The 22,168-nt window shown below is 51.9% G+C and overlaps 1 protein-coding gene across 5 annotated transcripts in view; it reads right to left on the reverse strand.

Annotated features, from left to right (window-relative positions):
- Positions 1-14,072, reverse strand: part of ADAMTSL2 (ADAMTS like 2) — a 28,595-nt gene extending 14,523 nt beyond the window's left edge. Inside the window, exons 1-11 of one of the 5 annotated variants that reach the window (XM_088177525.1) lie at positions 13,883-14,072; positions 12,259-12,370; positions 11,260-11,402; positions 10,610-10,685; positions 10,130-10,232; positions 8,393-8,538; positions 8,167-8,290; positions 7,109-7,189; positions 5,770-5,945; positions 4,603-4,867; positions 3,476-3,812 (exon numbers count right to left, since the gene is read on the reverse strand). In XM_088177525.1, the coding sequence (XP_088033651.1) occupies positions 3,476-3,812; positions 4,603-4,867; positions 5,770-5,945; positions 7,109-7,189; positions 8,167-8,290; positions 8,393-8,538; positions 10,130-10,232; positions 10,610-10,685; positions 11,260-11,402; positions 12,259-12,369 (1,562 nt within the window). In that variant the 5' untranslated portion in view covers position 12,370; positions 13,883-14,072. Of the gene's footprint in view, positions 1-3,475; positions 3,846-4,524; positions 4,868-5,769; positions 5,946-7,108; positions 7,190-8,166; positions 8,291-8,392; positions 8,539-10,129; positions 10,511-10,609; positions 10,686-11,259; positions 11,403-12,258; positions 12,371-13,882 lie in introns of those variants that run through there. The other 4 variants (XM_088177524.1, XM_088177523.1, XM_088177522.1 and 1 more) reach the window with 4 other exon arrangements.
- Positions 14,073-22,168: the final 8,096 nt, after the last annotated feature.

Consider the following 22,168-nt stretch of genomic DNA (forward strand, 5'->3'; position numbering starts at 1 on the left):
CCAGCTCCTGGTCCCTACCCTGTGCCACCAGCTGCCACCCAGCCAGGAGAGGGCTCATAAATGACACTTGTCATTAAAACACAGTAAACATCTGCTTTTTGTACTTTAATCTGCCTGGAAATATTACCCAGATCCTCCAGTCTATATCCTACCCTCCAAGGCATGAAAGTAAACACCAAGTTATCCCGTGACCACGATTACTCTGTCTTGAAAAGGAGACAATCTTCAAAATAAGCTTTATCCCACATCTGAGGACAGTAAATCTTTCAACAGTGTCCCTTTAGTGTATGTGATCTTAAATAAAGAGCTTCTATGCATGACAAGGTCCCAGGGACAAGATCTTTCCAGAGGAATCAGACATTTTCAGCTCATTTCCAGCAGAGACAGAACTGTCACTTTGTTCTCCTCTAAATGCAGACAGCAGCCCATTGTTCAACAAAACTGGGGGCATTTTCTCTTTTATTTTAATTTTCCTCTTTATTATGAGCTAAATAATAAAGTCACGCATTTGCTTCCCGAGCTTTTAATGTGCTTTTCAAGCAAGATACAGCACCAAAAATTAGCACCAGTCCCTCACCCTGAACTGAGTTCTGGGCTGCCCCTTTTCCCAAAACAGCTCCCCTAGTAGAGGAATAACCCTGACAAATGCACACAAACACCACAGATCAACATCCACAGTCCCTGGCTCCCATTTCTGTGTTTTATTTTGGTTTTTGTTTCTCAGCAAAGGGCCAAACTCGTGGCTCCTGTTGCAGGCTCAGCCCTGGCTCCACACTGGGATAGAGGGTGCCTGGGACAGCCCAGGAAAGGTTTTCAGCTGCTCCAGGAGAGGAAAAGCAGCACAAGAGCCACCAAGCCATCCATCCCAGCTGGATTTGTTTCCAGAGAGGAAATTAGGACAGCCCACACTGGTGCAAGGTGCTCATGTAACTGGGTACCTCCATCCACACCACAACGGTTCAGTAGGGAAATAAACTCCTCCACCTCTAACCAGCACTGTCCCTCATGGCTGCAGAGAGCTCAGCTTCCCCTGTTGGTTCACTGACAGGGAATGAAAATGAACAAAAAGCCACAATCCATCCCAGACTGATCCTGGGAAAGATTTGGGAGGTCTCAAGTCCAAGCTCCTGCCCCCAATAACAGACTGGGCTCACGGGGCCTTGCCCTTTCCCAAGGATGGGAATCCCTCATCCTGCCTCACTCCAGGACAGGAGATTTTTCCTTGTGTCCCATCCTTTTTCCTCCAGCACAGTTCTGGCTGTCCCCTCCAGCTCCATCCCTCCTGTCCTGGTGGGACAACTCCAGTCCACAACACACCAAACCCCACATCCCACTGTCACTGTGGGCTTTATCCCACCCTGCTGGTGCCAGGAACATTAATCCTGGCCTCAGGGGCTGAGCTGCAGCTCCTCATCCCTCACTCCCACCCTGGAAATCCAGGTTAGTGATCAGTGTTACAACAACTACTGGGCTTGAGGAAATAAATTAAAAGTTGAGGGAAGCAGTAAAGGCCTGGGAACAACCAGGCTGTGCTGACACATCCCATCCCACCCTCTGGAATGAGGTGCAAGTTGTTTTGTTGCCTTCTTCTCTTCCTCCCTCTTCTTTTTGTCTCCAAATAGAGGCACCCCAGCTGCCCCCAGTCTGCCTGCACTGGTCTTTCAGCTTCCCACCATCAAAGGATGGAGCCAGAAAGGACCTGAGCATCTCTGAGCCTTTTGGCTGGTGCAAAACTGGTCTGGATATCAGTGTTTTGATCTGAGAAGTTTGTATTTTGTGTTAGAGAGGGAGGGTGAGAAGAGAGGACACTGTAGAACAAAACCAAGGGAAGAATAGGTGGGGAAAGATGTCAGTGCTCGGTGACATCCCTGGAGGGGTTTAAATCACTTATCAATAGATGGCCAGCCAGGGACAGTGCAAGGAGCTTTTTTAGTTCCAAAAAGCTGCACTGGAGCCACAGTGACCTGTGACTGCCCTGTAAAAGCCAAACTGCACTGAGGTCTAAAGCTCCCTGTATTCCTGGGAGGTAGGAAAGCACTGCCCCCATTTCACAGCTGCTGGGGTAGATTTTTGGGGTACAGGGGGGCAGCTGAGGGGACACAGGGAGTGTGATGGGGCCCAGGGCAGTCCCTTCCTTGCCCCAGGGCAGGGTAAGGGGAGCTGAGGGCGCTGCCCTCTCTGTCAGAGGATGGATGAAATGCTTGCTTTGGCAGCTGGAGGCAGCTCTCCCAAGCCAAGCCACGAGGAGAAATGACAGATTGGAGCCCTTGGCAGCGTTTTCATGTTCTTATCATTAAGAAGTTTGCTGATGCATTTGGCTGCATGGCCATTTTCTTTAGCATGAGTGTCTTCAGCATAACGTAGTGGAAGTTGTGGGTAAATCCAGCTAACTCTAACCAGAGGGAGCATCTGCTTAGGGTTTTGTATCTCCTCAAGCTCAGCATCCTATCCTGTGTTTTATAGATCCAGGAGGAGGCTGGGGTGCCGTGGGGAAGCACAGTGGGACCCAAATCCACAGCCTGCCTCTGGGACCTGGATGCTCCCAAGGCTCCAGTTTCAGCTCAGGCTGCCCAGAGAGTGCTCTAGTGTGGCTGACCATGAAGGAGGGCTAATTGCTGCTGTGGGCACTGGCCCCATCCCAGTCCCCATGTGCCCACACTGGGAATGAGTTCTGGGCTGGGAATCAAAGCTGCTCTGCAGAGAGCCCTGGGACACCTCAAAAGCTGATAGAGACTGATCTTGGGGATCAGCAAGACCTCCTTCCACCCTTCCCCAGAGCAAAATCTGCTGCTAAAGCTCATGAATCCTTTCTTTACCTCCCCACTTCCACTCAACCCAGCCATCTAAAGGAGTCCTGAAGTGCTGGTCCCAGTACCAATCAATGAGCTGCTACTGCAGAGCTTTGGGTATTCCTGTCCAAGCTGTGGCTCCCTGAGCTGCTTCTGCAGCTGCTGAGGCAACAAATCCAGGCTGTTCCTGCAGGATCTACAATGGAGTTCCCATTGCAGGGCCACACCTGGGAGCTGCTGGAAGCATATTCCTGCCATCCCAAGTGAGGAGGATCGTGGGTGGCACTCAACAGGGTGGGTGAAAAGGGGCCAGGACCAACTTCTGCTGCATCAGAACTCAGAGGAAGGGGCTGGGGGATGGGAGCAGGACATCAAGAGAAGGCAAAAGGAAGAGGCTTCTTCATGGCCATGGCTCTGACAAGAAGCTGTGACAGCAGAGCAAGGCCCCAGCTGACAACATCAGCATGCCCACCGAGGGGAACATGGAGTTTTCCTCTTGCTTAAATGCTCTCGTGACTTCCTGCTCCCAAACCTCAGGCCCTTCCTTCCAAATTAACTCCCAACAGAACATTTTCACCATCCCACCCCCACTTACCTCCTGCTTCCAAAGAGGTGGAGACCATACATTGAGCATATTACGAGAACAGCAATAAATTGGATTTAATTTGCAATTAAAGGTCCCCTACCTTGCTTTGTGGGTTCTGTTCCCTTGAGGGCTGCCCACGGTGACAGTGGCATTTGAGAAGGCTGTCTCTGCAGAGGTGTTGGTGGCTTTGCCATTGCTCAGCTCCATGTAGGTGCTGTTGAGGGAGTAGGTGACGAGGCCATCGCTGTCCTCGTAGTCCACGTAGAGACTGTCCATGGGTGACCCCACCGAGTTGATTGGGTCCCCCTGGGCGAAGATGCTGTTCATGGTCACGTTGAGCAGCAGCTCCTTGGAGTCTGAGGTCTTGCCCAGCAGCTTGTCCGTGATGGCATTCTCCAGAAGGAACTCCCTGGAGCTGAGCCTGGGCTCGTCATGGTCTGTCTGGTAAGTAGACCTGGTTACGTTTGAATCTAGATTGGAGCCAACAGGGGGGAAACCACAGTGACAACCACAAAATGCATCGAGGCTGGGAGGGAAAAGCAGCCCAGAGCAGCGGGGATGGAGCCTGAGCAGCCACACAGGGAGGGGGAGAGAGGCAGGGGTGGGTTGTGGGGAAGGAGAATTTCATGGGGTGCAGCTTTAGGGGGGGCTTATCCTGCTATGGTGTGGCCAGAGGGGAGCTCAGCACCCGCCAGCACTGCCCAAAGCAATAGCAGAGGTGAAAGGAAGGTGCCCTCCTGGCCCCACAGCCCATGCAGCCATGCTGGGAAGGCACTCCAGGCACTTTGGGGGTGGGATGCCCAAGGGACCCCAATGGGAAGGAGTTGCTGGGGGGCTTTGGAGGGGTGGGAGGTGACAGGGGATGTCGTGATGGGGAGTTTTGTGCACCCAGGGCTCCCTCCTGTCCTTGGCATGAGGCAAAGCACAGCAGGGCACCAGCAGGGAGATCTCACCCAGTGTCCACCCCCCACACGCCCCCACCAGAAACCAGAATCTGAAGGGCAAAGAGGATTTGTGAGCAGAGATGTTTTAAAGAACTTTCCGAGGTTTCCAAAACACAAACCAGCAGAACCACCAGAGGTAGAAACAGAGCATTTCTCAACAAGAGCTCTGAGAAGCAGAACAGTGAGGCCCAAGTCTCCTCCTTACCTTGGGGTTGTTTGCCCTTCAGTTTTGGCTCACAGTCAATTGTTTCTGCTCTTTCATAGACCTCATTGGTTTCCTGACCTTTGCTCAAGTTTAAATCTTCCTCCGTGTCCTGCCTTCCAAACACCTGGTTCTCCAAGTCTATCCTTTCCCTGGAGATTTTCCCAAAATAGGTTGCATTGTGCTGGATAAAGCCCAAGGGCACATCTCCATCGAACTCACGGCTCTCCTCGCTCTCCGACTCAGAGAAGGTGTAGTAGATGGGCTGCAGATTTTTTGAGTGTGGCTTCCTCAGGAGAGTGTATTCAAATGTGATGGACGGGTTCTTGCCATTTTGATTCCAGACCTAGCAAAGAAATCAGGTTATTAGCGGGTGCAGGGAATCTGTGGCACACAAAGCATGGCATTTATCTTGAACCTGAGAGTTGGGGAGCATCACTTTTGGTACTTCCAGTCTGTTTTCATTCACAGTGCCAACTTCTTCCTGCTGGAGCCCAGCACCATTTCCCAAGGGTTATTTAGCAGTGCTGTTGTGGGGATTAACCCCAGCTCAGGAGCCACAGGTCACGTTTCCTCCTTGGCCACTGAGTGACCAGAGGCTTGAGGCAGCCACTTCACAAGATCAGCACTTGCAAAGCCACTTTTTGTGGAGCACACCCTCTCCTGCAGCTACTACACCCCACAGGGGCTGACTCCCAGCTGAGACAACCTCACAGTGGTCAATGCTTTGTAAGCACCCAAGCAACCATCTCTTCCCCTTCCAGAGGGGCCTGGGGCTGCATGGAAGATGTCAGGAGTTGGGCTCTGGCTGGATGCCCAGGAGAAAATTAAGGGACTTTTCTCCAAATACCTGGTTTTACATGGTTTGCTTTCGAGAAAGAATTGGGGTTTAAGGTTTATGCACTTGTCTAAGCTCTCTGGCCCAGTTTCTTATTTTTGCTCTTCCTGCCAGGTAACTTGGATAAAAATGCCAAGGAGCAGAAAAGAAATCCCCTTGCAGTGCCTGAGGCATCTTCTCGCTGCAAAGAGGAGTAACCAAGCCCACATTCACCACTCACAGCCCTGCCTGAGCCCAAGAGCACTGGCACAAGTAAAATAGGACTGGGTAAGGAATTGAGCAGAGTCACTTCTCCCACTCCCCTCCTCTTGTGAAACCACAGCAGGACTCTGCTCCCAGGCTCACCCCTTCCTCAATCCAAGTTGAATTTTCTCTTCCCCATCATGAGAACGTGAGAAGTCAAAGCTCACCATTATGTTCAGCCCTTGATTTGTGGGTCCCTGGGCAACAATGTACTCGATCCCAGTCTCGTACACATCCATGGGCCGGCGGTACTTGAACACCGTGCCTGCAATGTTGAAGTTCTTTGGGCTGTCCACTTTATAGTTCCCATTGAAGAAATAGTACCCAGCTTCATCAGCCACAGCTTCAAAGGAGAGAGAACAGCCACATAAGAATAGTTTCTTCAAAGGAAAGTTGCTGTCACATGCAAGGGCAAAGCTCTGGTTGCTGCTCCTGGTTCACTCAGGGGGTAAAATCAGTGCCACAGCAATAAAACGAGAGATTTTCCTACATGGCAAAGCACTGGCCACCTGTTTGCAACACACACCATGTGAGGATGGGAGCTCAGAGTTCTGGGCCACGTGTCCCTCCACACTGCAAAACCCCTGGGGTATGTGGCTCACACTCACCCCTGGCTGCTGTCACCCCCTTGGCACCAGCCCAGCAGGAACATTGGACAGTCCCAGCTCTGCAGAGAGCACTGGCAGGTGGCCAAGGGCAGGAGCTGATGCCCCCTGAGCCAGCAGTGGCCCAAGACAGGTCACCCTGAGCTAGCCCATGGTAACCACATGAAGCCTTTTTCATCCATAGAATCATCCTGGAATGGTTTGTGTTGGAAGGGACCTTGGAGCTCATCTCATCCTGCCATGGGCAGGGACACCTTCCACTGGACCAAGCTGCTCAAAATCCCATCCAGCCTGGCCTTGAACACTTGCAAGGATGGGACAGCCACCTTCCATAGGCCACAAGGCTCTGAGGCAGCAAATGTGCTTCTCTTTGGCAAGTCTGGATTTTTCCACACTGCTCCTGAGCAGCTCTGTCACCTCCCCCGTGAGATGGGTGTGTGGTCACCAACATTTCAGCAAGGCCACATGAAGGTCCCATCCCCTTGGTGCTGTTGTCATTGCACACTCCCCGGGCAGGACAATGTTAAGGGGATCATGAGAGAAGTGAAGTCACTTGGCCATCTGTGATCCAGCACCAGGGCATCTGTCACACCCCACTGAAATCCCAGTAATATTCACTGGCAGTTTCTGCTCTAAAGCAATCAAAATGCTGACAAACACAGTCCAGGTGCTCAGACTACAGAGAGGAACAACACCCTGGCTTGGACAACACAGCTGGATTTACATTGCCTACAGATTTAACTCATGTCTGCAACAAACAGACTCGCTGATCCTTGTGGGTCCCTTCCAACTCAGGATATTCTGTGATTCTATGACAAAAACTACATCCAGCTCCACATTGGAAAAAGCATTAGCCAGCATAGGCATGCATGCTAGGGAAGTACCAAGAGGTTGTACACACCCAGAACATCTGCAGACTTTTTCCGTTCCACTATCTGGATATCCCTGGCTCCGGCGGGAATGTGCGTTACCAGGGAATAGCCTACGGGAAACTACGGATTAATGAAAGGATCTTTGTAACCAGTGATCTGAACAAAACCCTCCTCAGGCAGAGCTGCAATCTATCAAACACGCTGGCCTGGACCCACGTTTTTAATGAGCTATGGATTAAAAAGCCCCAACCCTGCAAACAGGAGTTTATCGGTAATAGAAAAGAAAAATGTGTCAATCCTGTGTCCTGGTTTATGGAGGAAAAACGCACCCAAGGGGGGAAAGGATTCAATTCTTACATGCAAAAATATCATGCTTATCTAAATTGGTGTAAGGAAATACATCTGCAGATGGTTTTATTAGCTAGAGAAGCTGTTGTATTGTTCAGTATTGATCTCTGAATTAATCAGCACTCCCAAAACCCCAGCAGGAGATGGGAGCTGATTTCTTCTCTGACTCCCCTTTGCTTAACACCAGACAAGAGACGGGACAGGACAAGTCCTCCCACAGCACCGAAGTTCCTGCAGTTTGCTCCATCTCAGAGAGCATTAATCATAATTCCTGAATTAGATTGTTATATTTAGGACATGTAGGTTCGGCTGCTTTACATCACACTGACTCTTGAAATCCTGGTCTTTCAAGATACTGTTGCTTCCTGTTATTACAAATCGTTTATTTCTAGTCTTACTGGGTCATGAGTGTCTTGTTTTTGGCTAAATGACTAAAAAAGACTAAAATAGATACCAGCTCTTGCATAACCCTTTCACACCACTCATCAGAGACCTCTGGTTTCTGACAAGCACCACGCAAATTTCCTGTTTGGGTTTGTTGTTTTGTTTTGTTTTTTTTAAAGAAGGTTTTCTCTGCCCAGACTCACAAGTGGCATCAATACACATAGAACACGTGGGAAAAACTGAAGCTGGGCAATTGATAAGACCTGAAAGCAATTCACCAAAAAAAAAAAAAAAAAAAGGAGTCCATTTTAAACCCAGCCCTCTCAACTGAAGCCCTCAGTCCCCAAAGCCTTACCAAGATGAGAATTTCCTTTCCGGTAACTGCCGGTTACGTGGGTGCAGCTGCTCCCATCTCCTTGGCAAACTCCACATTTATCCAAGGTGTGGGTGGAAAAGAGAATGCCATCACAGCCAATGGGCTAAAAAATGCACAGGCAGAGCACTGAGGGTCAGGCAAACGTCGCACCCATTGTGATTCTCTGAATGCTACTAACAATATTTTTGCTATAATGTTTAACAACCTCACATTTTCCAGACACGCAAACCCCTCGGAAATCCGTGTATTTGCAGGATGTTCCATCCCTGGCCTGAACCATTAACTGTCTCTGACCATCCACAGTGGTGCAATGAAGGTCACAGGGCTTGCTAGAAATGTGAACATAGTCATCTAAGGGGAAAGGATATAAAGAGAGATTCAAACACAGCAGAAACACCACAACTTTCATCCTACCCAAGCCAGTGAATCTCTGCCAAGCTAAATAACAGCAGCACAACAGCAGAGCAGCGAGTTCAGAAGCTGCCATCCCTTGTGTCTCAGGATAGACAGGAGATGGCACTTGGACAGAGTGACAGCCTTTGCACAGGCTGGCAGGAAGAGACGCCCCAGGGATGCCAGGGGCATCACCAGCACCAGCCTGGGGCAGGCACTGAGGCAGCAGCACTGCTTTGTGCAGGGACTCATGTACATTACACAAAAACATGCATGTTCACTTAGCAGCACTCGATACAGGAGTTAAATTTACAGATATATTGTTGGAAATACACATGTAAGACTACGTTCGAAACCATAGCAACCCAGGGCATTTTATAATCTGCAACTTTTCCTTAAACATTCACCCAAAATGGACTTAATTCACCCTTTGCTTTCTGTAGACAACAACTGGCTGGCAGCACCCACCAGCAAAATAATACCACATTATAAAATGTCCATAGGAAGCAGATGACAAACTCATATTTGCATCAGAACCCTGATGCCAAGTGTTTGTCTCCACCAGCTCCTGTGCAATCAGAGACCCACTGGCCTGCACACCCAAGCAAGGCAGCATCAGTGTCAAAATATTCTGCTGCAAACCCCCCAGGAGCCACAGGAAGGCCTGCTTAAACACAAAAATTCCTGCAACACCTCTGAGAGAGGTGAGTCAACTTGAACAGCAGATATTTAAGGAAATTGTCACCTTCAAGGGGCAAAAGCTACCAAGGAGAGATATCTCATGGACCAAGTTCTTCCTTGCTGACCCTGCAGAGGCTGGAGAGCCAGGGGCTTGGTACACAGGGAAATTGATTTGATGAAGATAATTGTTCTTGGGTATGTACAGAGAGCCCTAAAGCAAAGCTGTATTAGATCCCATCTCTATTTTTAGGAACCCAAATACAAATCTGCAGAACTGAGCTCAGGAGCCTCCTCAGGAGAAGGGTTCTGGCTTCCCAGTAGCTCTAAAGCTCATCCATGGCTTGTGCTTAATGCTTGATTTTGATGGGAATTCAGTGCCTAAAAGTTCAATAAAATCTCAGTTTTTGAGTCCCAAGAGGTTTCTGCAGTTCTTGCTCACCCCAGATGACCAAAGTGACCAGCTGCATCTTGGTGACATTTGACAGAGCACGCAGAGGGCGTGGGAGAGACCAAATATGCCTGAAAACAGCACAGCCAGCAATGGCCATGGCTCAAAGGACACTTGTCCGGCTGAGCCTGACTGTCCCTGCCAGCACAGCCCATCTCCCCTGCTCTCACATCCTCCTGCAGCCTCTGGTCCCTGGGAGCTGTGACCAACACAGGCTACAGACATGAATTCATGTTGTTATTTAATTTTCAAGCTACCCTGCAGCTGCCAAACAAGCCTTTGAACTCGGGAGACAGCTGATTGTGCCTCTGAAAAACCACTTTAAAACAGCAGAGGAGGAGCCTTCCTGCGGGCTGTAGCATCATAACTATCAAAATATTTGGCTGAGCATTATGAAACACACAAAGAATGTCTTGTTACCAGGATATAAAGGTTTCCATTGATACGTTCTGCCATTATACACATGGGAGTTAAATGATGAACACTGCTCCTCTCGAAAGCTCCTTCCGTTCACAGGGCACTCCTAGAATGGGATACATTAACATCCTGACGGAAACAAAGTGCAGGAAAGGTTTCTGGCACATCACCACCAGCTGCAAGGAGTGTTTCCATCACCTTCCCCAGCCAGGGCCACATCCTCCTCCTCCTCCTCGTCTTCCTCCCCCCACTGCAGGAACCCCCTGGGAATTGTTGCCAGAGCCACTCTTTGGTTTTTATGGCAAAATGCCCAAAGCCCAGACACTGGTGATGGGCACCAAAGAAGGGAACCCCCAGCTGCTTGCAGGGGCAACAGGGTGACAGCTACAGGACAAATGGTGTCCCCTCTCCCAGAGGGACCCAAAAATGCCATACATGACTTTCCACACTGACTGTTCCCAACGAGACAAAGGATATCCTTACTTGGACTTTGCAGAGCTGGTATCTTTTGGATGTTCCAGTGCAAGTTTTATTAGCCAGCCCACTCACTGACTTCCTTCTGAGTAAAGAAATGGTGGTTAGACAGGGGGCAGAAATCATTTTCCCTTGTTTAAATGTATTTATTCTCTGCCTCTGTAAGGTCAGTGCCCATGCAGCAGAGGCACACAGATCTGTCAGTCTCCCTGGAGCTGGTAGCAAAGGTCTCTGTGGCTTTGTCACCTGCATCATCAACTATTCCAGGAGGTATCATGGGATGAGGGCCTGGGGACAAGGTTTACAAAGTGGCTTTTGGCAGGCACACTGCCCAGAGAGGGCAGAGCCAGGCACAAAGCAGATGGCATCGGGGGTCCCCAAGCAGCTCTGCACGAGGGGGTCCTCACTCTCATGCCCCAAAGCCTCAAGAACAGGCTCAGTCTGTGTCTGCTGCCCCTCTGCACCAATCCCTGCTGGAGAAACTGCACAGGAAGCACAGGAATCAGCTGCTGCTCCTGGCAGGGATGCCCAAAGCTCAGGAAATCAGCTCCTGCTCAAGCGGGGTTTGCCAGACACATTTCCATCAGTTCTTCTCTCTGAGGGGTGACCTTTTGGGTCAGCCATCTGCAGACCCTGTCCCCAGCCCCTGGGTGCTGTACCTCTGCCTCAGGCAGTGCCTCTCCTGGGATTTGACACCTCCCCCACAGGTCCTGGTGCACGCTGTCCACTTGGTCCACTCTCCCCACCAGTAAGCAGTGACATCTGACCCCTCCTCCAGGCTGTTGGACGTCTGTGTCAGGTCCTGCTGGGAGCACGGGGGAGGGAAGAGAAGCAGGAGTCACATCCAAACCTCCGAGCCTGGGTGGGGACACTGAGGGCACCCCTCCCCTCCCAGCCTGCCCCACTCGACCCAAGCATTGCCTTCTCCAGCTGAGGTCAAGCCTGAGGTTTCCATCCCTGCATTCTTGCAATTGTGTTTTCATTACAAAATTGGAATGAAGTGGCAATATTTGGGATTCCTCAGGAAAGGAAATTCTCATTGTTTCGCTCAGTTGGCAAAACCGAGCTCCCAAACAACCCTAAACTCTCCGAGACTCTCGGTGCTCTCTGACTCTTGCTCCACAGAGAATTCAGGGAGCTGGAGAGCCAGCAACAGCTGAAAGCTCCACTGGAAGCTTCAACAAATCCTTGCAAAACCCCTCTGCAGCAGGAGAGCAGGCCAGTGGGTGCCAGGGGCTGCCAGCAGGGTGGAGGAGCCTGTGTGCTCTCTTTGCCAGCACAGGTTTGTCACTTCAGGAGGGTCCCTGACACCCCCACCTCTCACCCCCTGTTGTGACCATGCATCAGAGGGCAAAGAAACTGCAAATATTGCATGCAAAGTAAATGAAAACTCCAGCCACTGCAGGGAGCAAGGAGTGATGCTCATCCAAGAGTGGGGCATGGCCCTTCAGAGTCCTTGAAATGCTCTGTGAATGCTCTTAGCCATGGAAGGTACAACTTAGGTTAAGCCCAGAGTAAAGAGTGAAGGCAAGTCAAAAGTCCTCACAATTTTTGGAGACCTGGTGCATGCACAGAGTAGCTCTGCAAGCCCAGGGGTTCCCATCTCAGACAGAGCATTTCAAGGCCCACAGACTTCCCAAAACACATGACACCTTTACCTGAGCTATGACAAAGACAGCGTTGCCCACAAGAAGAAGGGCCAGGGTGCCTTTGAGCTGCGACTGAGCACTGATGGAGATGCTGCTCCACCTCCACTTGGATATCTTCATCCTAGAAAGCAACCAAACACTGCACTGAGCACAACTCCCCCCCAGCCCCATGGCCAGCAGCAGGGGCTGCTTTGCCTGGGTTCCACAGCTCTGCTCCAGCATCCCTGCTCAGCTTGGTGACACCAGTGACTGCAGGGACGTGAGCCTGAAGTTTTAATTAATTAGTAGAAGTATTAGCATGGTACAGGTTCATTTCCCAGCTCGGTCTTTATCTGTCAAACCACAACTTTGCACTGGTTTCCAGTGGCTGCACCTGACACTGCTCCAAGCCTGCCTTGGAAGAGAGCCTGGCTCACACCGAAGCAAGCATTGCACAGTGAGTAGCCAGAAGTGTTCCTGGATCTATAAAAGCAGTGCATTTAAATATCCCCATTTACAGGGCTGCTTCTGGAAGAATGAGATGAAAGGCTTCAAAAACAAAAAAACTGCAATTAACAGCCATTATTCCTCCTTTTTTTCCATTTATTCCACTCCAATTCCTCTCAGTTCCCAGGGAAGATGCCTGTTCTTACAGAAAAGACACGACCCACAATTAAAGAGCAGAAATGAAGTATCCCAAGTGTCAGCCTTTCATCTCCTTCTCCATCTGCCTCATGAAAGAGAATAACCCAGAATGGCATTTTCTTAAATAAAACCCGGCTCAAAACCACAATACGTTTTATTGTGAACCTCCCTGCAAGAGCCAGAAAGGAGCAGGTTTCAGGAAATCATGCTTCCAGGCAATCAAAGCAGCCCATGTCTGTAAGGAGAAAGAAAGAAAAAATATCCTCCCCTAAGCTAATTTCCCTTGAAAAGCAGCTAGACGGTATCTTTGGGAAGCAGGGGGGTGGGAGAGGTGCTGCTCCTGGGGAGAGAGGGCAGGACTGCAGACCTGCAATATAAAGAGCTTCTTTCCTACTCATTTTTTGTTTGGTTGAGGGGTTTTTTTTCCTCCTTGCAAAGGTTTTTGTAGCGGTTTTGAAATCGCAGAATTGCCGGCAACACCAGCCCTGCTTTGCTGTCTGGCTTAGAAAAATTACCGGAGGGTTTCCAGGTCCCTAAATCCGCTCTGCAATCGCCCTGGGGGAGAGGTCCAGCATGCTAAAGAGACTTTCCAAAAGGCAGATCCATTGATTAATGGGAGCCCAGAGCGCTTGGCCGGGGATCCCGTGGACAGGTGGCTGAGCCTTGCCTTACACTTGGTTCTCATTAAGGCTCCCAGACACTCCTGACTCGAAGCCAATACCAGAGCGCGCTCCGAGTTTATCCTACAGGCGCTCGGGGCTGCGTGCTTAAATGAAGGGAAAATTAAGAAAGGCGGGAGGGATGTGGCTGAACAGCATCGCGGAGCCGGTACCGGGACAGCCCCGCACGGGGGATGCGGGGTCGGGGATGCGGGGTCGGGATGCGGAGCGGGGATGTGGGGACGGGGATGCGAGGCTCTATCTCCGCGGAACGGGCAACGGGGAAGGGTCTGGCCAGGCGCGACACCCGCGGGGCCGGGATGGGACGGACGGGACAGGACGGGCCGTACCTGGCAGCGGAGGAGCCGGGCAGGACGATGCTCCGGAGCCGGGCGGGAGCGGCGGCGGCGGCGCGGAGCGGAGCAGCGGCGGCGGCCCCAGACGCTCCCTCCCTCCCTCCTTCTCCCTCTCCGACTTCAAAGGGCAGCCAAAAGCGCCGGGGCTTCCAGCGAGGAGGAGCCGCCGCAGTGGCTCCCCCCAGCCCGCGCCGGCCGCTCTTATAGCGGAGACGGGGGGGAGGCAGGGGGGAGAGCGGGCGGAATTCACACCTCTCGGCCCGGGATGCCCCCACCCCGGTTAACCCCTCGCCTCCCCCGGCGCCGGCCCGCGGCCGCCAGCCGGTTTCCTGAGGCGAGACCGGGGGGGCACAGGCGGGGGGAGCCCGCACCGCACGCATGCGTTCCCGCTGGTCCAAGCAGCGCAGGATTCCCCCCGGGAACCCCCGGGAGGATGCTGAGCTTTCCTCCTTCCCCGGGGACCCTCCGGAGGATGCTCCGCTTCCCCTCCACCGGGAGGATGCTGCGCTTTCCCCCCTCCCCGGCAACCCTCCGGAGGATGCTCCGCTTTCCCCGTACCCCCGGCACTCCCCGGAGGATGCTGTGCTCCCTTCCCCGGGAGGCAGAACGGTACCTGCTGCCCTTATCCCTCTGCTCACCCCATCATCCCAGATCACCAAAAAACTGCCGGTACCTCCAAGGGCATTGTGCAGCCACATCCTGCCTCTGGGATGGCCAGGGGGATGGCTGGATACGGTCTGCCAAGCTTTTAATTTCACTTGCTGCTGAAAAATGAGCCAAATCCTCAAGGTCCTGTGCTTTCGGTGCCTTTGGTAAAGCTCAATGCCAGTCTTGCTGCTTGAAACAGTTTTCTGCAATTCTGCAGAAAATGGGGTCAGAAAATTGGTTTGAGGCACGTCAAGAGCCATTTTGGATGGGGACAAAACCCCCTGGCTCAGCGACAGCCATGCACAGGTTGAGTCTGATCTGTCTGTTTGTGTGCCTGGGAGAAAAGCCTGTGGGGTAAGAAGGGCACAGGTACTGTGTGTGCAACCTATATTTGATACATGATACATCTGTCTGAGGTCTGTACGTGTCAAATGTGGTGACACTCATTCCTGTACATTCCTCAGCACATCCCAGGAGCTCTGAGCAGCCCACCTGAACAATTCCTACATCCCACCAGACATCCTTCAGCTCCTTCCCTCCCTGCACAGGGCAAAACCAGTGCTCCCAGCAGGGCACTGCACTCAAGGCCATCACTGCAGCTTGTCCCACTGGAGTTTGATGGCAACGTTCAGCCCTGTCACCATTTGTCACGGGCCAGGAGCACCCATCTGCAGGGCCCTGAGGTGATTGTCCCCCCACCGTGGGGCTCAGCTTCCCACACAGCTCCTGCAGAAATCACAGAGTTGTTAATTTGGACCCAGTCCTCCCAGGGATGTCTGTGTGACAGAGAATCCGTCCCAAAAAATTTACATGGGAAATGAAGTCTCCTTTTCTGTTTGGCTAAATGTCTGCCAGCCTGTTCTAATTTACCCAGCCAGGTTGATTTGCAACTTTCAATTTTCCATCGGTTGGCTGTGACCAGGACATCGGGAAAATTTAGCACTTGAGTTCACCCAACTCCTGCATTTCAAAATATCCCAGCCCGAGACATGCAGGAGAAAACCCTTTCCGTTTTGGAACAACCAGGAGGGAAAAGTCTGAACACGAGAGGTTTTAAAAGCATCGAATTATTTCACATTGAAAATGCCAGAGCAGCCTGGGTCCCTGTGAGCCCCAGCATCCCCCAGCCCTGGGGTGGGGCAGGAGGTGGCACCCCAGGAGATGCCATCCCTAGGTGACCTCGCAGCCCGTCCTGCTGCAGGGATGTCCTAGGCTGGAGGAGGAATGCCAGAAGGTGGGAATGCTGATCCTGAGGCAAGGACTGGGGGAGCCGGCAGCAGGCGAGACACATTCAGTCTGTGCTTCACCAAAAGTTCATCAAAGCCAAAGGATTTTTTTTTTAATATACTTTTTTTTTTTTTTTATGAAACAGTTGAGATGACTCAGCGGTTTCTGACGCAATCCCCGTTTCATCGGAAAATTCCTAACCAGCTCCTAGTGGCAACTGATTGCTCCCATAAATCACAGTGTTATCCCTGGCCGCGGCAGCGCAGCTTACGCAGCCCCGGCCCGGCCCCGTGAAATCAGCAGGAGCGATGCCATCGCCTCGACGGGAGCAGAACCAACCCCGAGAACAAACTGCAGCGGAGAGCAGATCCAAAACACGAGTTTCACTTCGGCCAAACGCCGCAGCTTCAACTCCTGCCACCCCAAAAATCCCCAGGGACAGCACTGTCCCCAAAGCCCCGGGGCCGTGGGTGCTGCTGCCGCAGGTACAGCATTAATCACGGCTGGCCAGGCTCAGACAACAGCGGGTTTTATCTCCCAGGTTTTGGCAGGAGCGTTAGAAATGATTTGCAGATGTTATTTACTGCTTTGGGGCTCGCAGTAAATTGAGACAAGATGCACCTGCATGGACAGCGAGAGGCTTTCCCACCCGGGACGGTCGCTGAGGACTCGTGTTGGACTTTCCCAGGGAAATTCAGGATTTGGATGAGAGTCCCTTATCCAGCTCCGCTCCCTGCATCCCGCGCTAGGGCGAGGCAGCGCAGCAATCCGTGTGCTGGGCATTCACTGGCCCCGACAGCCACCCCGAGGGACACAGAGCAGCCCTGCCCCAGGCAGCTGCCAGGCTTTTCCATCCCAAACCGGTGCCGTGCAGAACACAGAGTGCAAAAAAAAAAAAAAAAAAAAAAAAAAAACACAAAAAAAAAACCAGCGACAGACACTTCTCCAGTCGGGGGAGCGTTGCCGGCGACTGGCTGCTGGTTTGGCCAGAGAAGTGCCTGGGGAGGAAAGGAGTTTCCTTGGCTGAAAGGAGTTCAACAAAGCGCTGGGCTGGGCACTGGTGCTGCTGGCAGGAGCCAGGGATGCTCAGCTGAGTGGAGAAACTCGGGGTTCTGCAGGACCAGGACCGAGGCAGGGCTGGGGGATCCCTTTGCTGGCACAGCTCCTCCGTGGCAGAGGGACCTCCCTCCTTGGCCTGGAGCACAGAGTGACAGGATCCAGCTCTGATCCAAGCAGGACACACTGACCTCCTCCCTGGGCTTCCCAGGGCAGGACACTTTTCCATCCTGACCCAAGCACTGGCCTTTGGACCTGCTGGAGCTGACAGCCAGCATCCCTGAGCCCCAAGCACATCCCTGGAACAATCCCTCCATGAGCTCTGTGCCACAGGACCTACTCTTGGTGAGCCAGAGCCATGGATATGGAGCTCCAGCACCACTTTCCCAGCCAAATCAGCCCTTTCCTGGCTCAGCCCTCACACTGGCACAGCAGATGGAATGGCTCTGCTGTAGCCAGGCCCCCCAAAATTCCTGCCCAGGTCCAGGAGCATGGTCAGGAGTCTGTTGGCCCAGGACCCCTCAGCAGCTCCATCTTCCCTCAGGGATGACACAACTGATTGGTTTTCTTCCTTTTAAATCCTGACTGCTGAAGTGATGCATTTCTTTGACACTTCTGCATTTATTTCCAGGCCAGACTGGTGTGGCATGGGCCGATTAAAGCTGTCCACAGAGTGTGTGAGGTCCCTACACGACCAGAACTTTGCCAAGGGGATCAAAGACCCCCAAAAAGCCCCTGGCAGCCAAGAGCTGCAGCTGTGGCCCACCACTGGGTAAAAGAAGCAAGAGGAGACCAAAAGAAGTGTTCTTTAGAGGCAGAAGTGTTCTTCAGAGCTGGTCCCTTGCAGAGTGACCTGCGGCGCAGTGTTGGGCAAGGCAGCTCATCCCTGCGTGTCCCCACGCTCTGGGGACGGGGCTGATTTATGGCACGTTGGCCTGAGGGTTTCATCCGAAGAGATTTGCAAAATCTTGAGTCAAACTGAACCAGACAAGGCCACCGAGCTGCTCTCACCACCAGATTCCTGTGAAAAATATCTCGGGGCAATCTGAAAGCCACGAGCGACCGCAGTGACCCCAGGTATGGTCATGGCTGTAGAGTTTCAATGGTTTCAAGAACCTCTTTTTTCTGTGCAGACTTCAACTTTACCTGTCCCCAAAGGTTGCAACACATTCCTGCAAGAACCTGGAGGAGCTTCCAGGCGAGTCAGGCTCGGTTTGAATTTTTAGCTATTCAAAGATTGAAGAAAAAAAAAAAGTACAAAGGCTTTTCTTTGAATGGAATGAGTCTGACATGGAAGTTGAGCAGTATTGTGCTGAGGGCCATCAGCTATGCAGGCCTGCCAACCACAGGCATTCAAAATCCGTGAGTCAGACTCCCCAAAAACCCTAAGACTGGTTTCATTCTCTTTTTGGATTTTGAGCCTTGAAGCATCACAGCTTCAAGCGTTTCTCTGCAGAAAATGACATTTTTTTGACCAACGGGGTGAGAGCTGAGACCCTCAACGTCGTTACTGGGCTCCAGAAGTTATGACTGTAAAAAAAAACCCATTAAACACCACGAAATGAGCAATAAACCCCTGCACTGCCTCCATGAATTTGACAGTGGGGGGCCACTCCAGGACACCCCAAAGGTAGGAGTGATGGAAAACTGATGACAGAAAATCAGATGTCCTTATCATTAATGCTGACATGCTTCTCATGGGCCATGACAGGGCTGAGAGGAAAGGGAAGAGTGAAAAACCCTAAGGAAAACAGCAGCAGGAATACCTGTGAGCAATATGCATAATAGGTTTATTCAACAGGGAGACAGGAAGGGGGATTTTTTTTTTTTTTTAAGGGTAAGTATTCAGCTAAACCGCCTCAAATGGGGCCAGGCCTTAGGGAGAATGGATATTTGAAGTGGCAATTTATTCCAGTAATAAAATGAGAAGGATGCAGGTGCTTTGGCAGGGCTGGGCCTGGGTGATCAGAGCTGGGGCTGCAGCAGTGGCCAAGCGAGGGCTCCAGCACAGCTGGTGGCTCTGCCTTTATGGGGCTCCTTTCCCCGGTGCCAGGGCCCGTGTCTGGGTTCCAGCTGGCCAGAAAGCGTTGCCCACATCAGGATCTCACCTCCAGCCCTGGTCAGAGGCAGCAGTGGGTGGGGAGAGGTGTTTTATCCAGGTGCTGCTGCCATCCCTTCTCCAGCTAGGCAGGAAAGGGCTCGTGCCCGTGGGCTGCTCCACTCCTGCACCAGCTGCTTCCACACCAGGAGGATCCTTGACCAAAAGTAGACAGGAAATCTTCACAAACTGGCTGGTGCCATGCTGGTCAGATTGCTCAGGGCTCCTCAGGGCTCTGCCACATCCACTGCTGAGACCATCCAGCTTCTCACCATCAAAGTGCACAAACTGAAGGCTTGTGGGGATGAAAAATTACACTCTCGAGTAATGGGAGTGGTAAAAAACACTTTGTAGCATCACAGTCCTTCAAACTGCGAGCCCAGGTAGAAGTGCAGCTTCACTCTTTGTTTTTGGGTCATTATCACCAGTATTTCCAGCCTGGCAGTGACTGGGGACACTCAGCAGAGCAAGTTTCAATTCTGACCCAGTCTACACCACAGGCAGATGAAAGATCATCCCATAGTTACCCCAAGGAGAAAATACTCTCAATACTCTCTCAGCTGGCACAGCCCCCTCATCCCCTGTTCCAACATACACTGCTCTCAAACCATCACCCTCATATTAAAAATAAAACAAAACTCTCTGTGTCTCTTTCCTTCACTGCAACGTCTGAGCTGAAAGGGTAGAAGTGCTTGCAGAAAACCATGGTTAATGTTACCCTGGAAGGATCCAGGACAGCATACCAGAACCTGGGTTTGGCATCTGGGAGCCACTTTTCAGCCATATATATCACCGTTCCTGCGTGCACGCCGATCCACACCAAATTAGCCCTGTGGAATGCAGATTTTAAAATTCCCTTTCCAGCAGCACTTAAACGCAGGAGCTAAAATTTGCTCTTTCTCCATTTCCTACCTGTTTAGGAAAGAAGGAACAAAGTCCTGGCCCTTTGTTTTTTGGGTTCCTTCCCGGGAAGGTTTGCCCAACCCACGTCTGCACCGTGGTGTTTGCAGCCTGAACAAAGACCTTTTAAGCAGCAGTAGCTCCTGCCAGGAGCTCACCACCTGCCTGTCCCTTTCCTCCCCATTTATTTTGGGGGCTCTTTTTCAATAATAGCTGTAACACGTGTGCAACCCTGTGGGAGTTTTTTTTCCCCCCATGCCTACAGTGCTGGCTGCAACCCAACCGCCAGCCCAGGGTGTGCAGCTGGGAGAGAGAGAGAAAAAAAAAAATTAGAATAAAACCCCAACAACCTGTGGAATGTTTTCTTGCTCCTGAGAGCTCCAGCACTTCCCTGCTTGGGGAGTGCCTGCCATGGCTGGCACTTGCTGCATCCAGCAGCCAACGGGGTTTCCTTTCCAGTGGGAGCCAGCTGGAATTTGGGCAAAGGCTGGGGGTGAGGGGGATGTGTTTAACAACTGCCTGATGGTGCTTTTCACCTGATGCCTTTCGCCTTGTGCACAACCACCACCCTTGCAAGTCCTTGCTGCACACAAGTGTCCTCACGAGAGGTGTGGGGGCTGCTTTGCACCCAGACATGGAGGTTTGCCCTCAGCAGCAGGTTTTGAGCTGTGCTTTCACCTCTCTGACACCCATTTCGTGGCCACAAAAGCAGGGCAGGTGATGTTTCCATAGACGGGAATCCAGAGTGGTTTGTGCAACCTCTTAACCCCAAAACTGCACAAAACCCTCCTGAGGACAAGCCCTGCTGTGCCTCACAGCACTGTCCTCAGTCCAAGCAGATCATGAACACAGAATAATGGATTCATCTGAGGATATGACCCAAAAAAAGGAGCAGGGTACTTTGGGATGTGCTGGAGCTCTGCTTTCAGCTCAGGGCTGGACACCTGGGGAGCATCAGGGTATTTATGTGCTGGCTTGGAGGGATTCATTTTCACAGTAAATAGGGACACCAGAGTTTTTCAATATTTATTGGTCAAGATTCGGTTTTGCAGAGTTTTGTGGTAAGTTTATAGCCTGCCCAGGCAGGAGGGCTGCTGGAGATGTGGGCAGCATCCCACGGAGGGATGCTGCCTGCAGCCAGCCAGGAAATGTGGATGGTTCCTGCAGTATCAGCTAAAAACGGGAGCCCTACCCAGCTCGTCTGAGCCGTGCCCTGGGCACAGAGTCAGTGCTGTAATGCTCTGTGCCATTCCCTGCACACACACACACCCCCTCACTCCCCCTCCAGAAGAGCCCTTTCCAACTTACTGGAGTGGTTTAAAGAGGTTTTTTTGGTTTGTTTTTTTTTAATCCGTGCGTGCCTGCCTTCCCTCCAGACCCCCTCCCGGGGGGACAGGCGAGCCCGTCCTATCAGCCCTAGAAATGGTGGCTCCTATCAGAGCTCCCACCCTCCTCCCCAAAGCCGCAGCCACAAAGGCGCTTGCTCAAGCGTAGCATTCCTGCTCCCTGTGTCCCGGGAACAGCTGTGCCGAAAGGATGCCGAGAATCCCTGCGAGGCTCCAAGGAAAAGATATTAACGCAGGGGGGGAGCAGCAGCAATATAATAAAAAGTCATAATAAAAGAGAGAACCACTGAGTGGATTAGCAGCCCAAACGCCGCTTGGCTTTTGGTTTCCTTTCCTCCAGCTTTTCTGCGCCGCACGACAATCCGCTCAAATTCCTCCAGCCCGGAGACGCTCGGCTCCTGAATTTCAGACAGAACTCCTGGAGGTGGCCAGGCTGCAAAGGCTGAGGGCATGGCTGGGAAATTGAAGTGCTCCGAACTCCACGGAGGGCACGTAGGCACTGGCAGCAGGCATCGGGTGCTGGGTCTGCACCCACTCCACTGTGCCCCCGCGGGGAAATGAAGGCAGGTTTGGAGCTTGGTGTGTGTTTCTGAAGTGCACAGAGGTCATAAGATACATCCCACTGTTTAATAAAACCCTAGTGCCTGCCACATACATCCCAGTTCTTCCTTCGTGGGAATGCAGAGCAGAGAATAATAAAATAATGCAAAGGATCCACAGGGATCATCGAGTTCAGCTCCTGACCCTGCACAGGAAAGTCCCAGGTTCTTCCCTGGCTGCCAGAGAGGACAGATCAGTGCCTGCCGCTCCACTTTGTGAGGAAAGAAGATGGATTTTCCCTGCTGGACTGCTCCAGCAGCACTGGGCCAGGCTCAGCATGGGGGCAGAGAGATGCAGGGATGGGGGAGCGAGCAAACCCGGAATCCTCACCCACCATGTGCCCAAACCCAACACCCAACACAAGGCGTGCGAGGACAACATTCCCTTTTAGTCCTTTGGAAACAC

Source organism: Sturnus vulgaris, chromosome 22, assembly GCF_052056855.1.
Source record: "Sturnus vulgaris isolate bStuVul1 chromosome 22, bStuVul1.hap1, whole genome shotgun sequence".
Lineage (NCBI taxonomy): Eukaryota > Metazoa > Chordata > Aves > Passeriformes > Sturnidae > Sturnus > Sturnus vulgaris.